The 17,600-nt window shown below is 39.3% G+C and overlaps 1 protein-coding gene across 4 annotated transcripts in view; it reads right to left on the bottom strand.

Moving 5' to 3' along the window:
- Window positions 1-17,600, bottom strand: part of LOC121286816 (reticulon-4-like) — a 93,074-nt gene that overhangs the window by 50,020 nt on the left and 25,454 nt on the right. For 2 of the 4 annotated variants that reach the window (XM_041203875.1, XM_041203880.1), the window contains one exon: window positions 10,127-13,126. In XM_041203875.1, the coding sequence (XP_041059809.1) occupies window positions 10,127-13,126 (3,000 nt within the window). Of the gene's footprint in view, window positions 1-2,263; window positions 2,481-10,126; window positions 13,127-17,158; window positions 17,203-17,600 lie in introns of those variants that run through there. The other 2 variants (XM_041203898.1, XM_041203890.1) reach the window with 2 other exon arrangements.

The raw sequence follows: 17,600 nt of genomic DNA, 5'->3' as shown, positions 1-17,600 counted from the left end.
CTTCATTCCTGCTTTACATCCTTCCTAAAGTTTGGTGACAAGAGTTGGACATAATTGTGGCCTAACCAGTGATATGTGAACAGGTAAACTCCCTTTTTTTTTTAATACTCTTATTCCTGTTAAAAAAGGCTACAAATCCTACTTTTTTTTTTTAGAAACAGACTTATCAACTTGTCCTGCTACCCTCAAAAGGTCTGTGTATGTGAACCCCCAATGCATCTCTTTTAAAACTGTACCACTTAATTTACATTGCCTCTCAATCTTATTTTCAAAATACACTCCACACTATCCCACATTAAATTGAATTTGCCAAGTACCTGCTCAACTTACCAATCTATATTCTCCTGAAGCCTATCATTGTTGGCTTACATATCAATTTTGCATCATATTAAAACTTTGAAATTATGTCTTTTATACTCAAGCCCAGGTCATTAATATACATTAAAATAAGCAGTGGTCCTAACAGCAAACCCAGGGCGACATTTCCCTCCTAAAAAATGTCTGTTCACCTCTGCTCTTCATTTCTACCTCAGCCTTTTTCATATCCATGCTGCCAATTCTCCTGAAATCACATGGACTTCAACTTTGTAAAGTCTATTAAGTGACACTTTATCAAATGGCCTTTTGAAAGTCCATATATGCATCAACTGCACTATCCCATCAACCCCTCTATTACTTTATCAAATAACTCAAATCAGGTTTGTCAAACAAATCCATGCTAGCTTTCATTTAACCACCTGTATTTTTCCAAGTGACAACTAATTTTATCCATCATTATGGTCTCCAGGGGTTTCCATGCCAACATTAGGCTGACTGGCTTGTAATTATCCCCCACCTCTTTTTGAAAAGGAGTGCAACATTTACAAACCTCCAGTCCTCAGGCACCATTCCCATATCCAAGGATTGAAAGATTGCAGCCAGTGTCTGCACCATTTCCATCCTTACTTTCCTCAGCATCCCAGGATGTAGCCCATCTGGACTAAGTGACTTTTCTATCGCTGCAAAACTACTTTTATCCTATCCAATTTATTGACCCTTCCACCCTCCCACCATCGTTTTACTGTTACATTGCCAGAATCATGCTGTAAGTTAGGTGTAAAGTATACATTTGCAATCTCAAAGCATGCTCTCTTGCCTCCAGGTCCCTGATCAGCTCCACCCTTCTACTCTCCAACACACAGCTGTTCCTTTTCTGCTACCCACTGATCTTCCCACACATTCTTCACCCCTCTAATTCACTTTTCAGTTCTCCTCTGTATTTTGTTTGAATCTCTACATTATTTTGAATTTGACATTTATCACAACACTCCTTTTTATCGTTTCATTTTAACTGCAGTATCTTTAGTCATGCAGGGGACTACAGCTTTGGATGCCCAGATTGCACTTATCCCCATCCCCACCCAAAAATCTCCTATTGCTTATTTGCCTGCCAAGACATTTCCAATCCACCTGGACAAGATTCCTTTACAACTCACTGAAATGAGCCCTCTTCCTATTAAGTATCTTCAGCTTTGATTGTTCTTGGTCCTTTTCTAGGACTACTCTTAACATATGATATTCTGATCACTGTTTTCCAAATGCTTGACCCTCCATGGCTATCCTGTGATCCTTACTGGAAGTGGACTTTGGGAATATTAATCTTGACTGTGCTTAGGCAGATATCCAAGGGTAATAACCAATAGAACTGTGCTTCTACAAGGAGTAGATGAGAAAAGGGAGAGAGAAAAGAATGTGGGAAAATAAATTGGAAAACAGGATAACTGCTCATGTACCAAACGATATTATAACCACTTCACCTATAATGTACAAACAATGCTTTTTATATGGTAAATACTAAGCAGATGTTTTCTGGTGACTGTACAAGCTCTTACTGAAAAGTTCCAAAATGTGTGTTTTTCAGCAAGGTGCTAGACGCACAGCCATAACATTGGAAAATTAAACATCCTGGGAACTGGTTTAAAACAAGAGTATCCAATGTGTCACAATTAAGGTTCAAGATAATTTTGTAGAGGGGTATTATGAGGGTTAATGCTCTGGACTGCCCAGAGCATGAGTTCATAGAGCACTCAATTTCTAAACTGAGAGCTGTAGAAGCAGCAAAAGAAGGGAAAAGCAGCAACCCAATCTAGTGCGCTCTAAACACCAGGAGTTGTTTGCTGAGAAACTAGGAAAAGGAGTAAGCTGGAAACATTCTTTACACTGATCTAAAAGTAACCACACAAATATTCTCATGGTTAATTGAATAAGTACACAAGTGCACAACTAAAAAGCATACAGTTTATTGGTAGGGAACTAAGTATTGTGTTTGAAACAGTCATCTAGCCAAAAAACAAAGTTCAAGGGACCGATAAAAATAAATACAGTGGGGATAGGAGGATTATTTCAAAGATCAAGAAACAGATGATTAAAACCAGAAATACAAGGGCATCTGGTCACGGAAAAACTTCTTATTCGAACTGGAAGGATGGATGTAATTTCCACTGTAAAAGGAAACAAAAATAGTTGAGAAACAGAAATTTGAAAAATTAAGTTGATATGAGAAAACTATTGTTACTTCTTTTTAAGAAAAGGTACTTGTAGCAGGCCAGAAGATGGCTGAAAGGTACAGAGCGGGAAGTGTAACAGAAGAGCAAGAGAAGACGCAGAGATTTTGAATGGATTCACTCATGCAAAAATGTGATAAAATCCTATAAAGAGATTCAAACGTATTTGTATTTAATGAAGCTCATCAACAAATGCAGATTTAGGTCATGCCTCAACCAGGAAAAATTCTATACATCATTTTTTTATATTATACTTGACAACAATAAAAGTATTTAAAGGCATACTTCATACAGGTATATATTTATGACATTAAACAGAAAATACTGGAAATACTCAGTTCTAGCAGCAAGATGTAATGTTTCAGGTTGATGATCATTCTAATGAAAGGAGTGGTTGAAGTGAATAACATATATGCATTTAAGGGAAGTTAGACAAGCACGAGGGAGAAGGGATTAGAGGGTTACAATGATAAATTTAGATGAGGAAAATAGGGAAGGTGCTTGAATGTAGCATAAATGCCAGCATGGACCAGTTGGCCCAAAAAGCCTTTTTCAGTGTTGTATATCCCAAGTATGTCATGATTAGTCCTATGGCACACTATAGCCATTCATATCATGCTCAAAGCTGCAAGATTCAGCTCTTAGAAGGCCCTGATCAGTTTAGGAAATTGACTTTTTGGTGTGAATAAATGTCAAAAGACTAACAGTAATAAAATGATTGAAAAATACAAATGAAGGTTCCAAATGGAAAACAGAAAAATATGCCCCCCTCCCTAAGAAACACAGACGCTAGCAACTAAAAAGATACATAGGAGCATTAGCAACAAGTGGATCATTCAGCCCCTCAAGCCTGCACCATCATTCAATTAGATCATAAACAGAATTACCTGGAAAAACTCAGCAGGTCTGGCAGCATCGGCGGAGAAGAAAAGAGTTGACGTTTCGAGTCCTCATGACCCTTCGACAGAACTTGAGTTCGAGTCCAAGAAAGAGTTGAAATATAAGCTGGTTTAAGGTGTGTGTGTGGGGGGCGGAGAGAGAGAGAGAGAGAGGTGGAGTGGAGGTGTGGTTGTAGGGACAAACAAGCAGTGATAGAAGCAGATCATCAAAAGATGTCAACAACAATAATACAAAAGAACACATAGGTGTTAAAGTTAAAATTGGTGATATTATCTAAACGAATGTGCTAATTAAGAATGGATGGTAGGGCACTCAAGGTATAGCTCTAGTGGGGGTGGGGAGAGCATAAAAGATGTAAAAAAAAATATTTTTTTTTTCTCTTTTTATAATGGAAATAGGTGGGAAAAGGAAAATCTATATAATTTATTGGGAAAAAAAAGAAAAGGAAGGGGGAAACAGAAAGGGGGTGGGGATGGGGGAGGGAGCTCACTACCTAAAGTTGTTGAATTCATCCGGACTGAATATTGAATTCAACAACTTTAGGTCGTGAGCTCCCTCCCCCATCCCCACCCCCTTTCTGTTTCTCCCTTCCTTTTCTTTTTTTTTCCAATAAATTATATAGATTTTCCTTTTCCCACCTATTTCCATTATAAAAAGAGAAAAAAAAATATTTATTTATTTTATTTTTTTTTTTACATCTTTTATGCTCTCCCCACCCCTACTAGAGCTATACCTTGAGTGCCCTACCATCCATTCTTAATTAGCACATTCGTTTAGATAATATCACCAACTTTAACTTTAACACCTATGTGTTCTTTTGTATTATTGTTGTTGACATCTTTTGATGATCTGCTTCTATCACTGCTTGTTTGTCCCTACAACCACACCCCCACTCCACCTCTCTCTCTCTCTCCGCCCCCCCACACACACACCTTAAACCAGCTTATATTTCAACTCTTTCTTGGACTCGAACTCAAGTTCTGTCAAAGAGTCATGAGGACTCGAAACGTCAACTCTTTTCTTCTCCGCCAATGCTGCCAGACCTGCTGAGTTTTTCCAGGTAATTCTGTTTTTGTTTTTGTTTTGGATTTCCAGCATCCGCAGTTTTTTTGTTTTTATTTCAATTAGATCATGGTTGGTTTGTACCTCACCTCCGGTTACTGCCTTTACTCCATTTCCCTCATACCCATACCTAATTAGAAATCTGTTTGAAAGTTCTAATTATCCTAGTATCTATGACCTTTCTCCTTTTGGGTTGTGTTGTGGGGTGGGGTGGGGGTCGCAAGAAGGAAGAGTTTCAAATTTCCACTGTCTGAACAAGTACATTAGATTCCAATACTTAATGGCCTAACTAATTTGAAGATTATGTCCATACCAGATGAAAAAGTTTTCCATTCCTACCCTATCAAACCATTTTAAATATCTCGATCAGATTACTTCCTCAATCATCTTTTTAAGGATTTAAGGACAAAGCTTTTTTCATCAACTCTCCTTAGTTAATGCTCTAGGCACTGATATCATTCTGTTGATAAAAGCAAAATGCTGCAGGTGCTGGAAATGTGAAATAAAAACTCAGCAGGCCTGACAGCACCCGTGGAGAGAGAAACAGAGTTAATGTTTTGAGTCTGTATGACCCTTCTTCAGAGCTAGAATGGTCCTCCTCGATGGTCAATATAGTATGAGGTGCAGTGCCTAAAACTGAACGCAGTGCTACAGATAGAACCTGAACAAGGCGATAACTGAAACACAGGTTCCTCCCCTTCATATTCCAGCCTCAAGGCTAAAGGTTAACATTCCATTTTTCAGCTAATCCAGCTTTTAATGATTTATTTACTCGGACTCTCAAATCTCTGCTCCTCCACAATTCTAGTTTTACAACATTCAGAAAATACTCTTAATTTCTTCTCTGGTTGAACTCCATTTGCCATACTTTTGCTTACCAAGTTAATCCATGCCCCTTTGCAGCTTCCTGCTCCAATCTGCACTACTTACTGTTTCTCCAAAGTTTGTACATCCAAGTTGCTGGTGACACTATGTTTTATTCCTTCATCTAAGTCATTAATAAGTATGATATAAAGTTTGAGGCAGATACACTGATTTAACCATGGCATTCTTGAGTGTAGAATTCCCCATGATCAAGAATACCTCCAGCTGTGCAACAGATGACAACATTTCTGTTACAAGAATCTGTATCACTGCTTGCATCTGCCATCCAGTGTTGAACAAACAAACATGTTCTTGAATTAAATATTGGAATGACCAATGCCAATGCCTTGGTCCAGATCAGAGCTCTGACTAGTCAACTACATCCCTTTCTCGTCAGTGCCCAAGGCTGAGCCAGACACTACACACCATTGGTGTCCTAATTACCTGGAGCTAAGTTTCCGAGCACAATCTCTCTCCATCACAAAGATGGCCTATTTCTCTGAAACATTGTTCATCTTGATCCTGCCTCAGCTCATCTGCTAAAACTCTCATCCATGTCTGTTACCTCTAGGCTTGACTATTCCAATGTTCTCCTGCCTGACCTCCCAGTAGAATTTGGGCACATCCAAAATTCTTCTGCCAAATTTGTATGAAGTCTCAAGAGAAAGATGTAAAATTGATACAAACATTTAATATTTGATTCTCTAGCTTTAATTTTTTACTTTGAAGGTGTTGTGCTTCCTTCAATTGTTATAGATGTCTTCGGAAACTAATTCAAACTTACTCATTTTGTTCAATCCATGCTGCAAAGAAAATAGAGGTGGCACTGGAGGGAAAAAGCACGCTGTTACTTACCCAACAAATTCCACCATTCATTTCAGATAGACCTTTGTTCTATGTTTAGGTTTGCATTCTTATCCATCTAGTAATATGCCTCATACACTTGCTTGGAATAATTTCCACTTTGTCTTCTCTCTCCCTCACCAACCAACATGAAAGCTCTCTGAAACAATGTGCTATTTAATCATCAAGTCCAAGTGATTGGCTCAAATCAGCTAGTATTATTTTTCACTACATGTATCTTCTGCAATTCTTAACTCCATTAGTTGAGAAAGGAACAAAAGCATTTTTCCTGGAACACTTGTTAACAATAAAACTTCAGTGCTGAACAATGAATTACATTCCAATGTCAGTTTCATGAAGCAATCACCTATTAGATCGTGCATAACATTACCAGCTGCAGTACAACGCTCCCAATAATGGGCAATTGTTTTCCAGTTCCCTGCCCAACTGGTGCTCAACAGGAGTGGATAGCCAATGCTCACCCAAAAGCATTAGCCCAGGGTACTCGACATAGTCTTGCCACCTGGCAAAAGAGGGAGGAAATTTAAGTGCAACTGCATTTATGGCCACTGATCCTGGGAAGCAACATCCAGAAGGCCCAAAGGTTTACTTGGTAAACTTATCACGAGGGTCCTCCCTTTCCCTGGTGCAGTTGAGCAACTTGGGACCTTTCAGTCTCATGAATGCTTAGTGCAGGCCGAACATCAGCGCTACAATTTTAGGAAGAGGCAGTAAGCCAGATGCAACCTGTACCCATCTCTCCATAACCCCCAACACCTTTACATGCCACTGATTGCCCGGTGCCTATTGTAGGCTCAGTTCTTTCCTGCAATGTAAAGGATCAGATGCAAGAACTTGCATTTATATTGCACCATTTACATAAGTCATCCAATTCACTTGCACAGAAGCATTACCAAATAAATTTAACACTTTTATGCAAGGAGATATTAGGGTGGATGGCCTTTAGTGAGTGCCTTAAAGGAAGAGCAGGTAAAGAGAGAGAATGGGAAGGAGTGCCAGAGCTTAGGGCCTAACCAGCTGAAGGTATGACTGCCAATGGTGGATAAATTAAAATCAGGAATGCAAAGGGGCCAGAATTGGAGGAGCAGAGATCCTGCTACAGGACAATATCGAGGTAAGGAGGGGTGAGGCCACGGAGGGATATGAAAATAAGGCTGCAAATTTAAGGTATTTCCAGGCCAGGAGCCAATGTAGGTCAGTGAACACATAGGTGAAAGGTGAAAAGGATTTTTCTGTCCATATCTTAACTCAAGCTATGCTTTGGATGGGTCCAAGTTTACAGTGGGTGGTAGCTGAGAGACTAGCTACCAGAAAAGCATTGGAATAGTCAGTCCAGAGGTTATTTAAAAAAAAGGCAGATGAGGTTTCAGCAGATAAGCTGAGGCAGGAAAGATTCAGGCAATGACAGAGGTGGTATTGGTGGTAAAGTGGATATGGTCTGCAGCTCATCTTAAGATCAAATACGGCACTAAGATTGTGAACGGTCTGGTTCAGCCTCAGACAATGACCCAAAGGGAGGTACGAAGACAGTCCCCAATATTTATTTGGGCTGGATGTCGAAGAAGTAGTGTGAATCAACACAACCGGGTGGTAAAGAGAGAGTTGACAGTGAGGTAGAGCTCCATGAAGTCAGGACACATGTGGAACCTGATGCTGTGTATTCAGATGATGTCGCCAAGGGGCAGCATGTAAATGACAAATAGGAGGGGGACCAGGAAAGATCCTGGGAGGACATCAGAGCCAAGTATTGGAGCAGAAAAAGAAGCTATCGCAGGTGATTATCTATACCCAGTCTTAGCTAGAGAAGACTGGATAGTGAGGACAGTCCAACTTAGCTGGATAATAGGAATTAGAGGATGATCATGTGGTCAACCATGACAAAATTGCAAATGTATTATGATGGATGAGGACAGATAAGTTACCAAGGTCCCATTTACAGAGAATGTCATTTGTGACTTTGATAAGGGTCATTTCAGTACTGTGGAAGAGGCTGAAACTTGATTTGAGAGATTCAAACATGGAAATGCAAGGAAGATGGACATGGATTTGGAAGGTGGCATGTTCAAGGACTTGAGGGGAAAGAGACTGGAAATGGACAGAGGCATCAAGGGTGTTTTAGTTTTGAAGAGGGGGGTGATGGCTGCAAATTTGAAAGGTGGGGGGGGGAAAAGTACCCAAACTGTTACCATCAGCTAACACAAGTACCATGAAGGTAACTGGGTGATTTAGCAGTTTGGTGGAAATAGGGTTGAAGAAGCAGGTATAAGCAAAATAATGCAGATGCTGGAAATCTGCAACAAAAGACAGAAAACGCTGGAAAAACTCAGCAGGTCTAATGTTTCACGTCTGTATGATTCTTCTTCAGAGTGGGTGATTTAGGAGAAGGAGGTGGGTCTCATGGACAAGATGAACTTGGAGAAGGGAGGTAGGCGAGAAACTAAAAGATACGAGTTTGGGACTGGGGTAAGGTGAGCCTCAGCAGGAGTTTGGCCTGGTGAAGAAAAGGCAGCAGTAGCTGATCAGATGATCACAATCTTAAGTGTTGTTGCCCATAAACTCCTTTTACTTACTTTGGATGGAGGAGTTGAGTGTTAAGAAAATGGTACTTATGGAGAAAATCAGGGCTTACCTTTACATTCTAGGACAATCCTGCAATAATGAGCAGTTTGGAAGTATAAAGCACTATCAAGTCCGGCTCTATGTGATTCAGCCAGATTTGGAAAAGAATGGCTGAACCATAAAACATGCCTTAGATTCAAACATTTACTGGTGCAAATTATGACTTATCCAGTCTAGGATGTCAGATAAGCAGTTCAACAACACAGTGGAAGAGGTTGAGAAGGAGCGAGTAGGAGCTGCGTATCGTCAGTATACACATGGAACCTATTTTCTGGTGATGTCACTGAATGGGTGAGAAATACGACAGGGCCAAGGAGAGGGGTATTATTGCAGTGTCTCAGCGGCAAGTCATAGAAAATTCTAGCGACCTGAAGTAGATTTTGATCCCATCAACACTGGCTAGATCGAACCTTAGCCCTAGCAGTGTATGAATAGTCAACTTCAGTACCCAACACTCCAAAGGGGGGCATTCAAAAACAAAATATTCTTCAGGGTTTTCATGAATTAGGGCGCTCTAGCTTAATTGATGCCAAAGGAACTGACAAAATTGAAAAAGGCAGATTTATCACGTTGAATGATTCAAATACAATAGGAAAAGTTAAAAATAATGAAATTAGAAATAAGCAAATTCATGGAAAAAAGTATACTAAAAAACATAATGAAGGAATTGTGGACAAATTTACCAGGGACAGATAGTCAGTTACTGAACTGAACAGCATACATTAACTTAAACAGAAAGCTGGATGCATTTCTGGATTGAAGGGAATGCAGGAAGACGAGTTTGATTTTTAATGGTTTTGGTCTGATAGAGTAAATGGTTTTTCCACATGTCTAGCTATCCAGTTCTATGATTTACCAATTCAAAAGTAGACCCAGGAGTTTTTCCACAAGTTACAATTTGAATCAAAATATTTTTAACCAAACAATTTGCAAAACATAGTCTTACAAATCAGTGTAGCATCCAGTAATGTTACTTTCATGCAACCTAGGGAAAATTACATTAAATCACTAAATTACAATTTCAGATGTTAATTGAAAATGCATTAAAATATAAAATTAATAAATGCTTGATGAGTTAGATTGAAGGACATGAATATTAGACTTTAAAGCATGTGCATAGGTAAGGGCAATGACATTTAGCAGTCATGCAGTTAAGGCACTAAAAGCTAACAGAAGGGGTGAGCACATTTTCAATTTACACAAATGTGATGGAACTATCTACAGGTGAGGGTGCATTTTGTGAAGTCGGGCAATGAACGCGCACATATCGTTACCTGATTTTTTGTCCGGCTTTACCGAAATGTCGGCTATACCAGCAACAGCAGCATCTTTAGATGTTTCAGTGCTCTCAGCAACAGAGGGCAATTCTGGCACCAGAGTTTCTACTGAAACATATTTTTTGCTTATGTCACTTTCTCCAACAGGGGAGGGGAATATTATATCTGTTTCTTTCCGAGACATGGATACTGCTCGTGTTCCTTCTTTCTCTCCCAACACTTCTGCTAGAGCCACACTGGTTTCTAAAATTTTTGTGACCACTTCTTTTGAAGCCTTTGTTACTTCTTCATTCATGGGAAATGAAGCATCTGTAGCTGACTCCTGGGGTTTCAGCTGTACTTCTGCAATCTCTAATTTTTCAGGATGGTCATCAATTTTAGCTTTCATTTCATCAAATTCTTCCAAACAATTGTCTGGAAATTTATCTTGCAATGTTGGGGCAACAGCCCAAGTCACTGGCTGGGAAGCAGTCAAACAAGTCTCTTCAGATAAAGCTTTTAAAGCAAGTCCTTTGTCAACAACTGAAGAGTCCTCATTTGGCATTGATAATGTGGCTGGTGTGGTGTCTTCAATCATGGAAGGAACAGGGATAGATTCTTTTGCAGGACAACTTTCACTCATTGTTACACTGGGCAGTACTTTCTCAGAAGCTTCCTGATGGCTTAAACTAATTTCTATTGCACCTTTCTCTGTAACTTTTAAGGGATCAGACAGAACATCAGTTACATTTTTAATCAGTGACGGGATTTTAATTTCATCTTGGAGTGAGAGGGGGCCAAGTGAACATTGCTCTACATGTTTGTAATCATTTAAAATCCCTTCAACAGGTTTCATTCCAATTGTAGTAGCTCCCTGAGCTCCCAAAATAGGTTCAGATTTGCTGATGGCAACTTCTTTGCATATGGTCACATCTAGACTCTTCATTGTTGCTGAAGTTTCAGCTGGTATGTTGTGTTTCGGAGAATGCAATGTAGGATAATTCTCTTCTTCCACAACTTTACTCGACAACAATTCTTGTTTACTGGGCTGGTCGACAAACTGATTTCTATTTTCAGAGGCATCAGACTCTCTGTACCCAAACTGTGCACAGAAATCCTCACTTTTATCTCCTGCCTCTAAAACAGAATCAACCAATGTGCGCTCTGGTACATTTCTCTCTTCAGGAACCAGAACCTGCTCTGAAATAATTACTGTATCTTCACTAATTCCCCTATTTCTTACAGTCTTTTGTTCCTCAAACAAATCTGTGCGTGTTACCTCTGGAATACCATTAGCAGCACTGTCTGTAAAACTAAGTGGTTCTAGAAGGGAATGCTCAATTTGTTCTTTACCAGTATACTGAGCATCAAATTGTGTAGCACACTCAAGATCTGTAGGAATCGTAACACACACTTTTTCTGTGTGACTAGGTGACTTTACAATAATATCTGCTGAATCTTGTACTTCCTCAGATTTGCCCAAAATATTATTTTCGGATGTGGAAGGTAGCAGTTGGAATTGATTAAGAGGTTGAGCAGATTTTACTTTTTTTACATCAAATGCATCTTCAGTCATTTCTAATCCTATTAATCCTGGTGACTTGATTTCAAAGGCTCTCTGCAAATGGTATGGTGCAAAACCTTGTGCAGTTTTATCTGAAGTTGTGACTTCATTCAAATAGTCAGTTTTCATAATCTGGTCTGGTTGGATTGCAAAGCTACTGAGTAGTTGTGAGTTCATTTCAGAAGATGTCACATCTACTTTGGAATTGGGTTTATTTCCAGTAAACACTGGTGTCACAGGTTGTGTTTCTGGATCTTCAGCCTTATTCGTCACTTCTGACTTAATAGCAGTTAACTGTAATGGAATTGAAGTTTCTTTGAGTTCAGTCTTTTCTTTTACAACTGCATCATGTTCAGGAACCATTTCATTAGTGCTGAAGTAATCAGACTCTAACATGTTGTAAGAATCAAATGTGGCATAGGTCATACAGGTTTGAGATTCACTTACAACTGGAACTTGTGAAACAGCAAAATATGCTTCATCAGTTGGAGACAGCTTTTCATCTTGCTTAAAGGACTGTTCCACAAAGTCCTCCAAGTCTGCATAACCTAGCTTTCCAGTAGCCTTAGCCACAATTGGTTCTTCAGTTTCACCTGGTGTCTTTGAAGCTTCCTGATCTTGAAACATACCACTCTCAGACTTATTAGTTACATTGTTAATGGTTTTACTGGTATCAGTATCAATAACCATTGCCTGATTAATTGCTGGACCAGAAGGTTTTAACTCATTTCTCTCCTTTACATCCAAAACATCACCGTAGCAAAAGTTAAGACCACTATCCGCTGGTTTAATAGATTGCTCATTGAAATTAATCAATGTGTTCTGCATGAATTCCTTTTCCTCAACAATTCTGTCTAAGGGGGGCATACCCACCCCTGTCGCACCAACGTACTCGCTAGGTAACCCTAAGAGTGTATCCATTTCAACTTCCCTGTCATCTGATAACTGAACTTTATCCATGCCCATGACCTCCCTAATCTTCAGTTCTCCATTATCTGCATTTACTTGTTCGGGCATTGTTTCTTCAACCAGGGATGATGTAGCCCCTTTAAATTCATTTCCATGTGGCTCTACACACTGACCAATTTTGTATTGAAAAGGACTTCCATCAACAGAATTTAGTCTGTCTAACTCTGATGATTCTATAAATGCTGGCTTCACGTGTGCCTTTTCGTCAACAGCATGAGCTTTTTCTAAATGGTCTGCTACTTGTTTGTCCAATGCATTTTCCATAAAACCAAAGGTTGTTTGTAAACCTGTTTTTATAGGAACTTCAGTCTGTATAAGATCATCACTGTGGACTGCTTTTGCAGACATTGTTAATTCAGTTACAGAATCAGAAGAAAAGGAGGGCATAGAGAAGACAGGAACAGGTTCAACATGCACAGGTGCAGCATCCTGTGGGCCCACAGGTTCGGCACTAGCTGGCTGATCTTTCAAGTTGACAGAAAAGTCTGTGATCATGAATGGGAAGGAAATGAGAAAAGTCTTAGTTTTAATTGAATGCTATATATACACAATTATATCAATATTTATATACAAATTTAATATAAAAGTAATTTTTATTGCTTTAAAACAGCCTAAAAAGGACCACTCCAACATCCCTGAATGACTTTACTGTTATATCTAATGAATTCTCTTTCAAAACGGTAACATAGTACACAATGGCTAATTCATTTCATCTTCATTTGGAATCAGTTTTGTATCAAAAATGACTCCTTCCACTTCCATGTCCCCACCACCCCACTGAACAGTACTTGGATCTAAAATGTCCCAATATTCATTTGCGACAGGGGCGGGTATGCCATTCAAAGAGCAATATTTGGATGTGATGTCTCCATACACTCAAACATGCCATCTTCAATTCTCATAACTTTTGCATACCTTGATTCTTGCTCAAATCCCACAAACACATATACTTCCAGTACTCTAATTTGTTATATGACTCAGAAGTTTCATTACTGATTCTAACGAAAAGTTCAGTGGCACAGGCTAACAAAAGTGATTACGACTAAACCTAAAATTGATAATTAGAGGGCAAATAGCATCCTTTGTTGGCAGGATTGAGCCCCCCACATGGTTTGGCGGATACCTGGTGCCAGGGTGACAGGCATCTCAAATCAACTTGAAAGGATGTTGGAACCAACAGAATGGGGGGAGGAGAACAGAAATAGTAGGCAAGAGGTCCTGTTCAGAGAGTACCAGAAGCAAGGAGCTAATTTAAAGGACAAGACCTCAAGGGTTAAAATCTCTGGATTACAACATGCAAACTGGCATAGAGATCAGAGATAAGGAGGTGGACATAGGGCTGAAGGAGTGGTGCGACGGAAAAGGGGCACTGGCACCAGTACTGGGGCAGAGAGAATCTATACACTGTGGCAGGTTCCACATGAACCAGGCTGAGATTAGGGCCCCAGTGGAAAAGATGAATAAGGTGGTCAACTTTAAACTCGTAAGTGGAAGGATGGGTGGAGGGAGGGGGGCACGCGAGAGAGAAGAGCTCAGGTGGAAAAAGTAACACAATAATTTGAAAACAGATGGGAAGAGAATAGACTAACGATCAGAAATTGTGCTTTAGGCATTGCAGGTAAAGAAAAAAATGAAATGTAAAGTAATTAAGCCAGATGGGAGAAATAGGAAAAGCAGGGACAAATCATTAGAGCAGAAGGACACCTTAGGATTTGGTCCAAATAAGTATTCTTTATACAAAGGAACAAACGGAGCAAAGTGAATGAAGTGCAGGCACAAATTCAACTTAGTGGGTGTGACATCATAGCCATTACAGAAACATGGCTGCAAGGCAGTCAGGACCAGGAATATACCAGGTTAGGAGGTCAGCAAGAAAGGTAGGGAAAATGGTAGAGGGTGAGGAGTGGCCATAATGACTGGGGATGAAATCACTTCAATGATAGGAAAGGGTTTAACAAGAGGTAAGCAAGGAATGGAAACTTTAATGGTAGAATTAAGAAACAAAAAAAAAAAAATTCAGATGTAGGACTTGTGTATAGGCACCTTGCTGGTAATGTGAAGTGGTAGATTGCATAAATGCAGAGATTAAGCAAACATATAGGAATGACACAGTGATTTTAATGGTGGGAATTTTAACTTTCACGGATTGAGTTAAACAGACCAGCATTCCCGAAAAGTACTGAATTTCTTTAAGCGTATCTTGGGTGGTTTTTTTTTGCAACAATAGGGGGAGATTTTTCCCTTGTCAGGCAGGCTTGGTTGGGAGGCCGACCTCGATTTAACGCTGGCGGGCCAAATAAGGCCTGTACAGCGTAAAATGCGAGTAGCATGGCTCAGTGCGGTGCGTGGGGGCACATGGAGAAAAGCTCCCTGAGGCACAGAGCTGCCTCAGGGAGATGAACTGTTTGAAAGATTAAAAATAAAGATTTTAAAAATGTTATAAAACATGTCAGGGACATGTTATAAATGAAATGTTAAAATTTTTTTTGCTGTTGGAAACCTCATCCTGTCTATGGATGAGGTTCCCTAAAAAACGCAAAGGCCACTTGGCCTTTTCGCCTGCCTGATGAGCTGAAAATTCTGGCCAGTGTGTCCTAGAATTAACAAGATTATTAGATTTCATAGATGAGCAATTAACCAGACTTAGTTAAATATTTATCCAATAGCAATCATAATATGAGTGACTTCAACTAATGTTTGTAAAGGAGAAACGCAAAACAGCTTAAGATTGTAGATTTAGGCAATGTTGACCTCTGTTGGATAAGACAAAAGCAGCCCACAGTGAACTGGGTAAATCTATTAATGGGTAAAACAACCAAAAATCAGTGGGAGGTGTTCAAAAAAGAATCTGTGATTCAAAACTGGTTCATACCCATAAATGGCAAGACAACTACTTGGCAAAAAAAGACAGTCATAGTGAACTAAAGAGGTAAGCGAAACATAAAATAAAGAAAACGCGTACACCCATGAAAGGATCGAGAACAAGAGGGCACAAATTTCAATAATTGGCAAAAATGACAAGGAATAACCTTTTCATGCAGCAAGTGGTTAGGGTCTGGAATGCACTGCCTGAGAGCGTGGTGCAGGCAGGTTCAATCGAGGCATTCAAAAGGGAATCAGACTGTTATCTGAAAAGAATGTGTAGGGTTACTGAGAGATGGTGGGGAGGTGAATTGTTCATTTGGATAGTTGGTGCAGACAACAGGCTAAATGGCCTCCTCCTGCACAGTAACAATTCTGTGATTCATATAAAAATGAAAAACAAAAAGCATAGGTCCTGGCAAATGGGAAAGATGGAGTAAAGGGTGTCAAAACAGACAGCAGAGCTAAAAAAAAGGAAATATGAAAAGAAACTTGCAAACGATATCAAAATCAACAAAAAAAACTTCTAAAACATACACTGGGAAAAAGGGTTATTAGGGCAATGCAGACCCTTTGGAAACAGATAATGGTGATGCTGTCAATAAAAATAAAGATAAATAATTACTTCAAGTCAGCTTCTACAGTCCAGCAAGAAGTCAGATGGTAAGCATAAGGAAAATATGATGGAACATTGGATAGTGCAAGAATAACACTCCAGGAGTTCATCACCACCCAGAACAAAGTGTGTTTGATCAGCACCACCACTGTTCATAATGTGGTGGTAGTATATACGATACAGGATACAGTGCAGCAACTTACCAATCTTGCTTTAATAGCGCCTCCCAGGTCCATAACCTTAACTATCAATATTATGAAAATGCTATCACTCCAACTTCCCTTTCAAGTCTCTCACTATCCTGACATGGCATTTATTTCCATTCCTTCATCAATGCTGGTTTAAAATCCTCTAAATCCTTATTCAATGCCATATATAGGGAGAGCATTGGTCTTGACCAGGGTTAATGTAAAAAAAGTTAGTGATGTCTGCTGGAATAGAAACTGGAAGCTGTTGTCTTTCAAAAAGATATATAAATCCTAACCACGTGTTCAGAGACATGGAGGGGGGCACGGGCTCAGGGAGTCCTGGATTGGACTTGAATAGAAATTTATCTCAATGATTTGCGTATCAAAATTACGATTCAAAACTTCTAGCAACAAATATTGACAAATTTTACACCAATACTCTGCTTTAGAATATAGATCCATGCCTTGATCGCCATATCTATCAGCACAAATTAGTAACTGTACTCTAGTCAACGCATGCATCAAATGTAAATTACCAAATTTAGCATGAATCATCTCCATGCTTTGACACTCAATGGCGTTTTCTTGGTAGTGGAGCTTTTAGGAAAAAGAGTCTGCAATTGCTTGTGAGATCTCCAAGGGGCCCTAATCTCTTTCTTTCTTTTGTTCAAACCCAAATAAGGAATGAGAATATTCCATACTATTGGTCACCATGAAATGATAGCAGGCAACACAAATGTTGTGCAGTCAGTTGCCAGAGAAGATCTATGATTGCACAGATTTTAAAATCAGAAGTATGTCAAAGAAGCCTATAATTAATCTTCCTCGCTTTTAAGTAAAACATCGGTCACCTGATGTCAGAAAGGTATTCCACCAGAGCTGCAACGTCAACAATTCTCAATGATTAAAAATCACTGAAAAACAAGTAAAATTTGAAATTAAAGACATGTGAGCTGGCAAAAGCTGTTCTTAGTCAAATGAATAATAAAGACTTTGCACAAACAGCAAATCAACAGAATTTAGGTGAAAACCAAATGCTACACAACAGCAATATTGATGCAAACAAGCAGCTGAAGAACTTTGTGAAAAAAATACTCGATTACAGGTAGGTCAGGGCACTACAATTTGGCTTCGAAATCCATTTTTAAAAAAATATAAGCATCCTGAATTGGAAGGAGGAAGAAGAGAACTAAATTTAAGATTTATGCACACAACAGCTATTTAAATGAGCCCATTGGAAAAGTATGCCTGCAAACCTCATAAGAAAAGGCTCGTGTTAATTTCCAATTTTCA

Source organism: Carcharodon carcharias, chromosome 2 (genome assembly GCF_017639515.1).
Source record: "Carcharodon carcharias isolate sCarCar2 chromosome 2, sCarCar2.pri, whole genome shotgun sequence".
Lineage (NCBI taxonomy): Eukaryota > Metazoa > Chordata > Chondrichthyes > Lamniformes > Lamnidae > Carcharodon > Carcharodon carcharias.
Note: the sequence above shows the minus strand (reverse complement) of the source record. Positions and strands in the feature narration are given on the sequence as shown.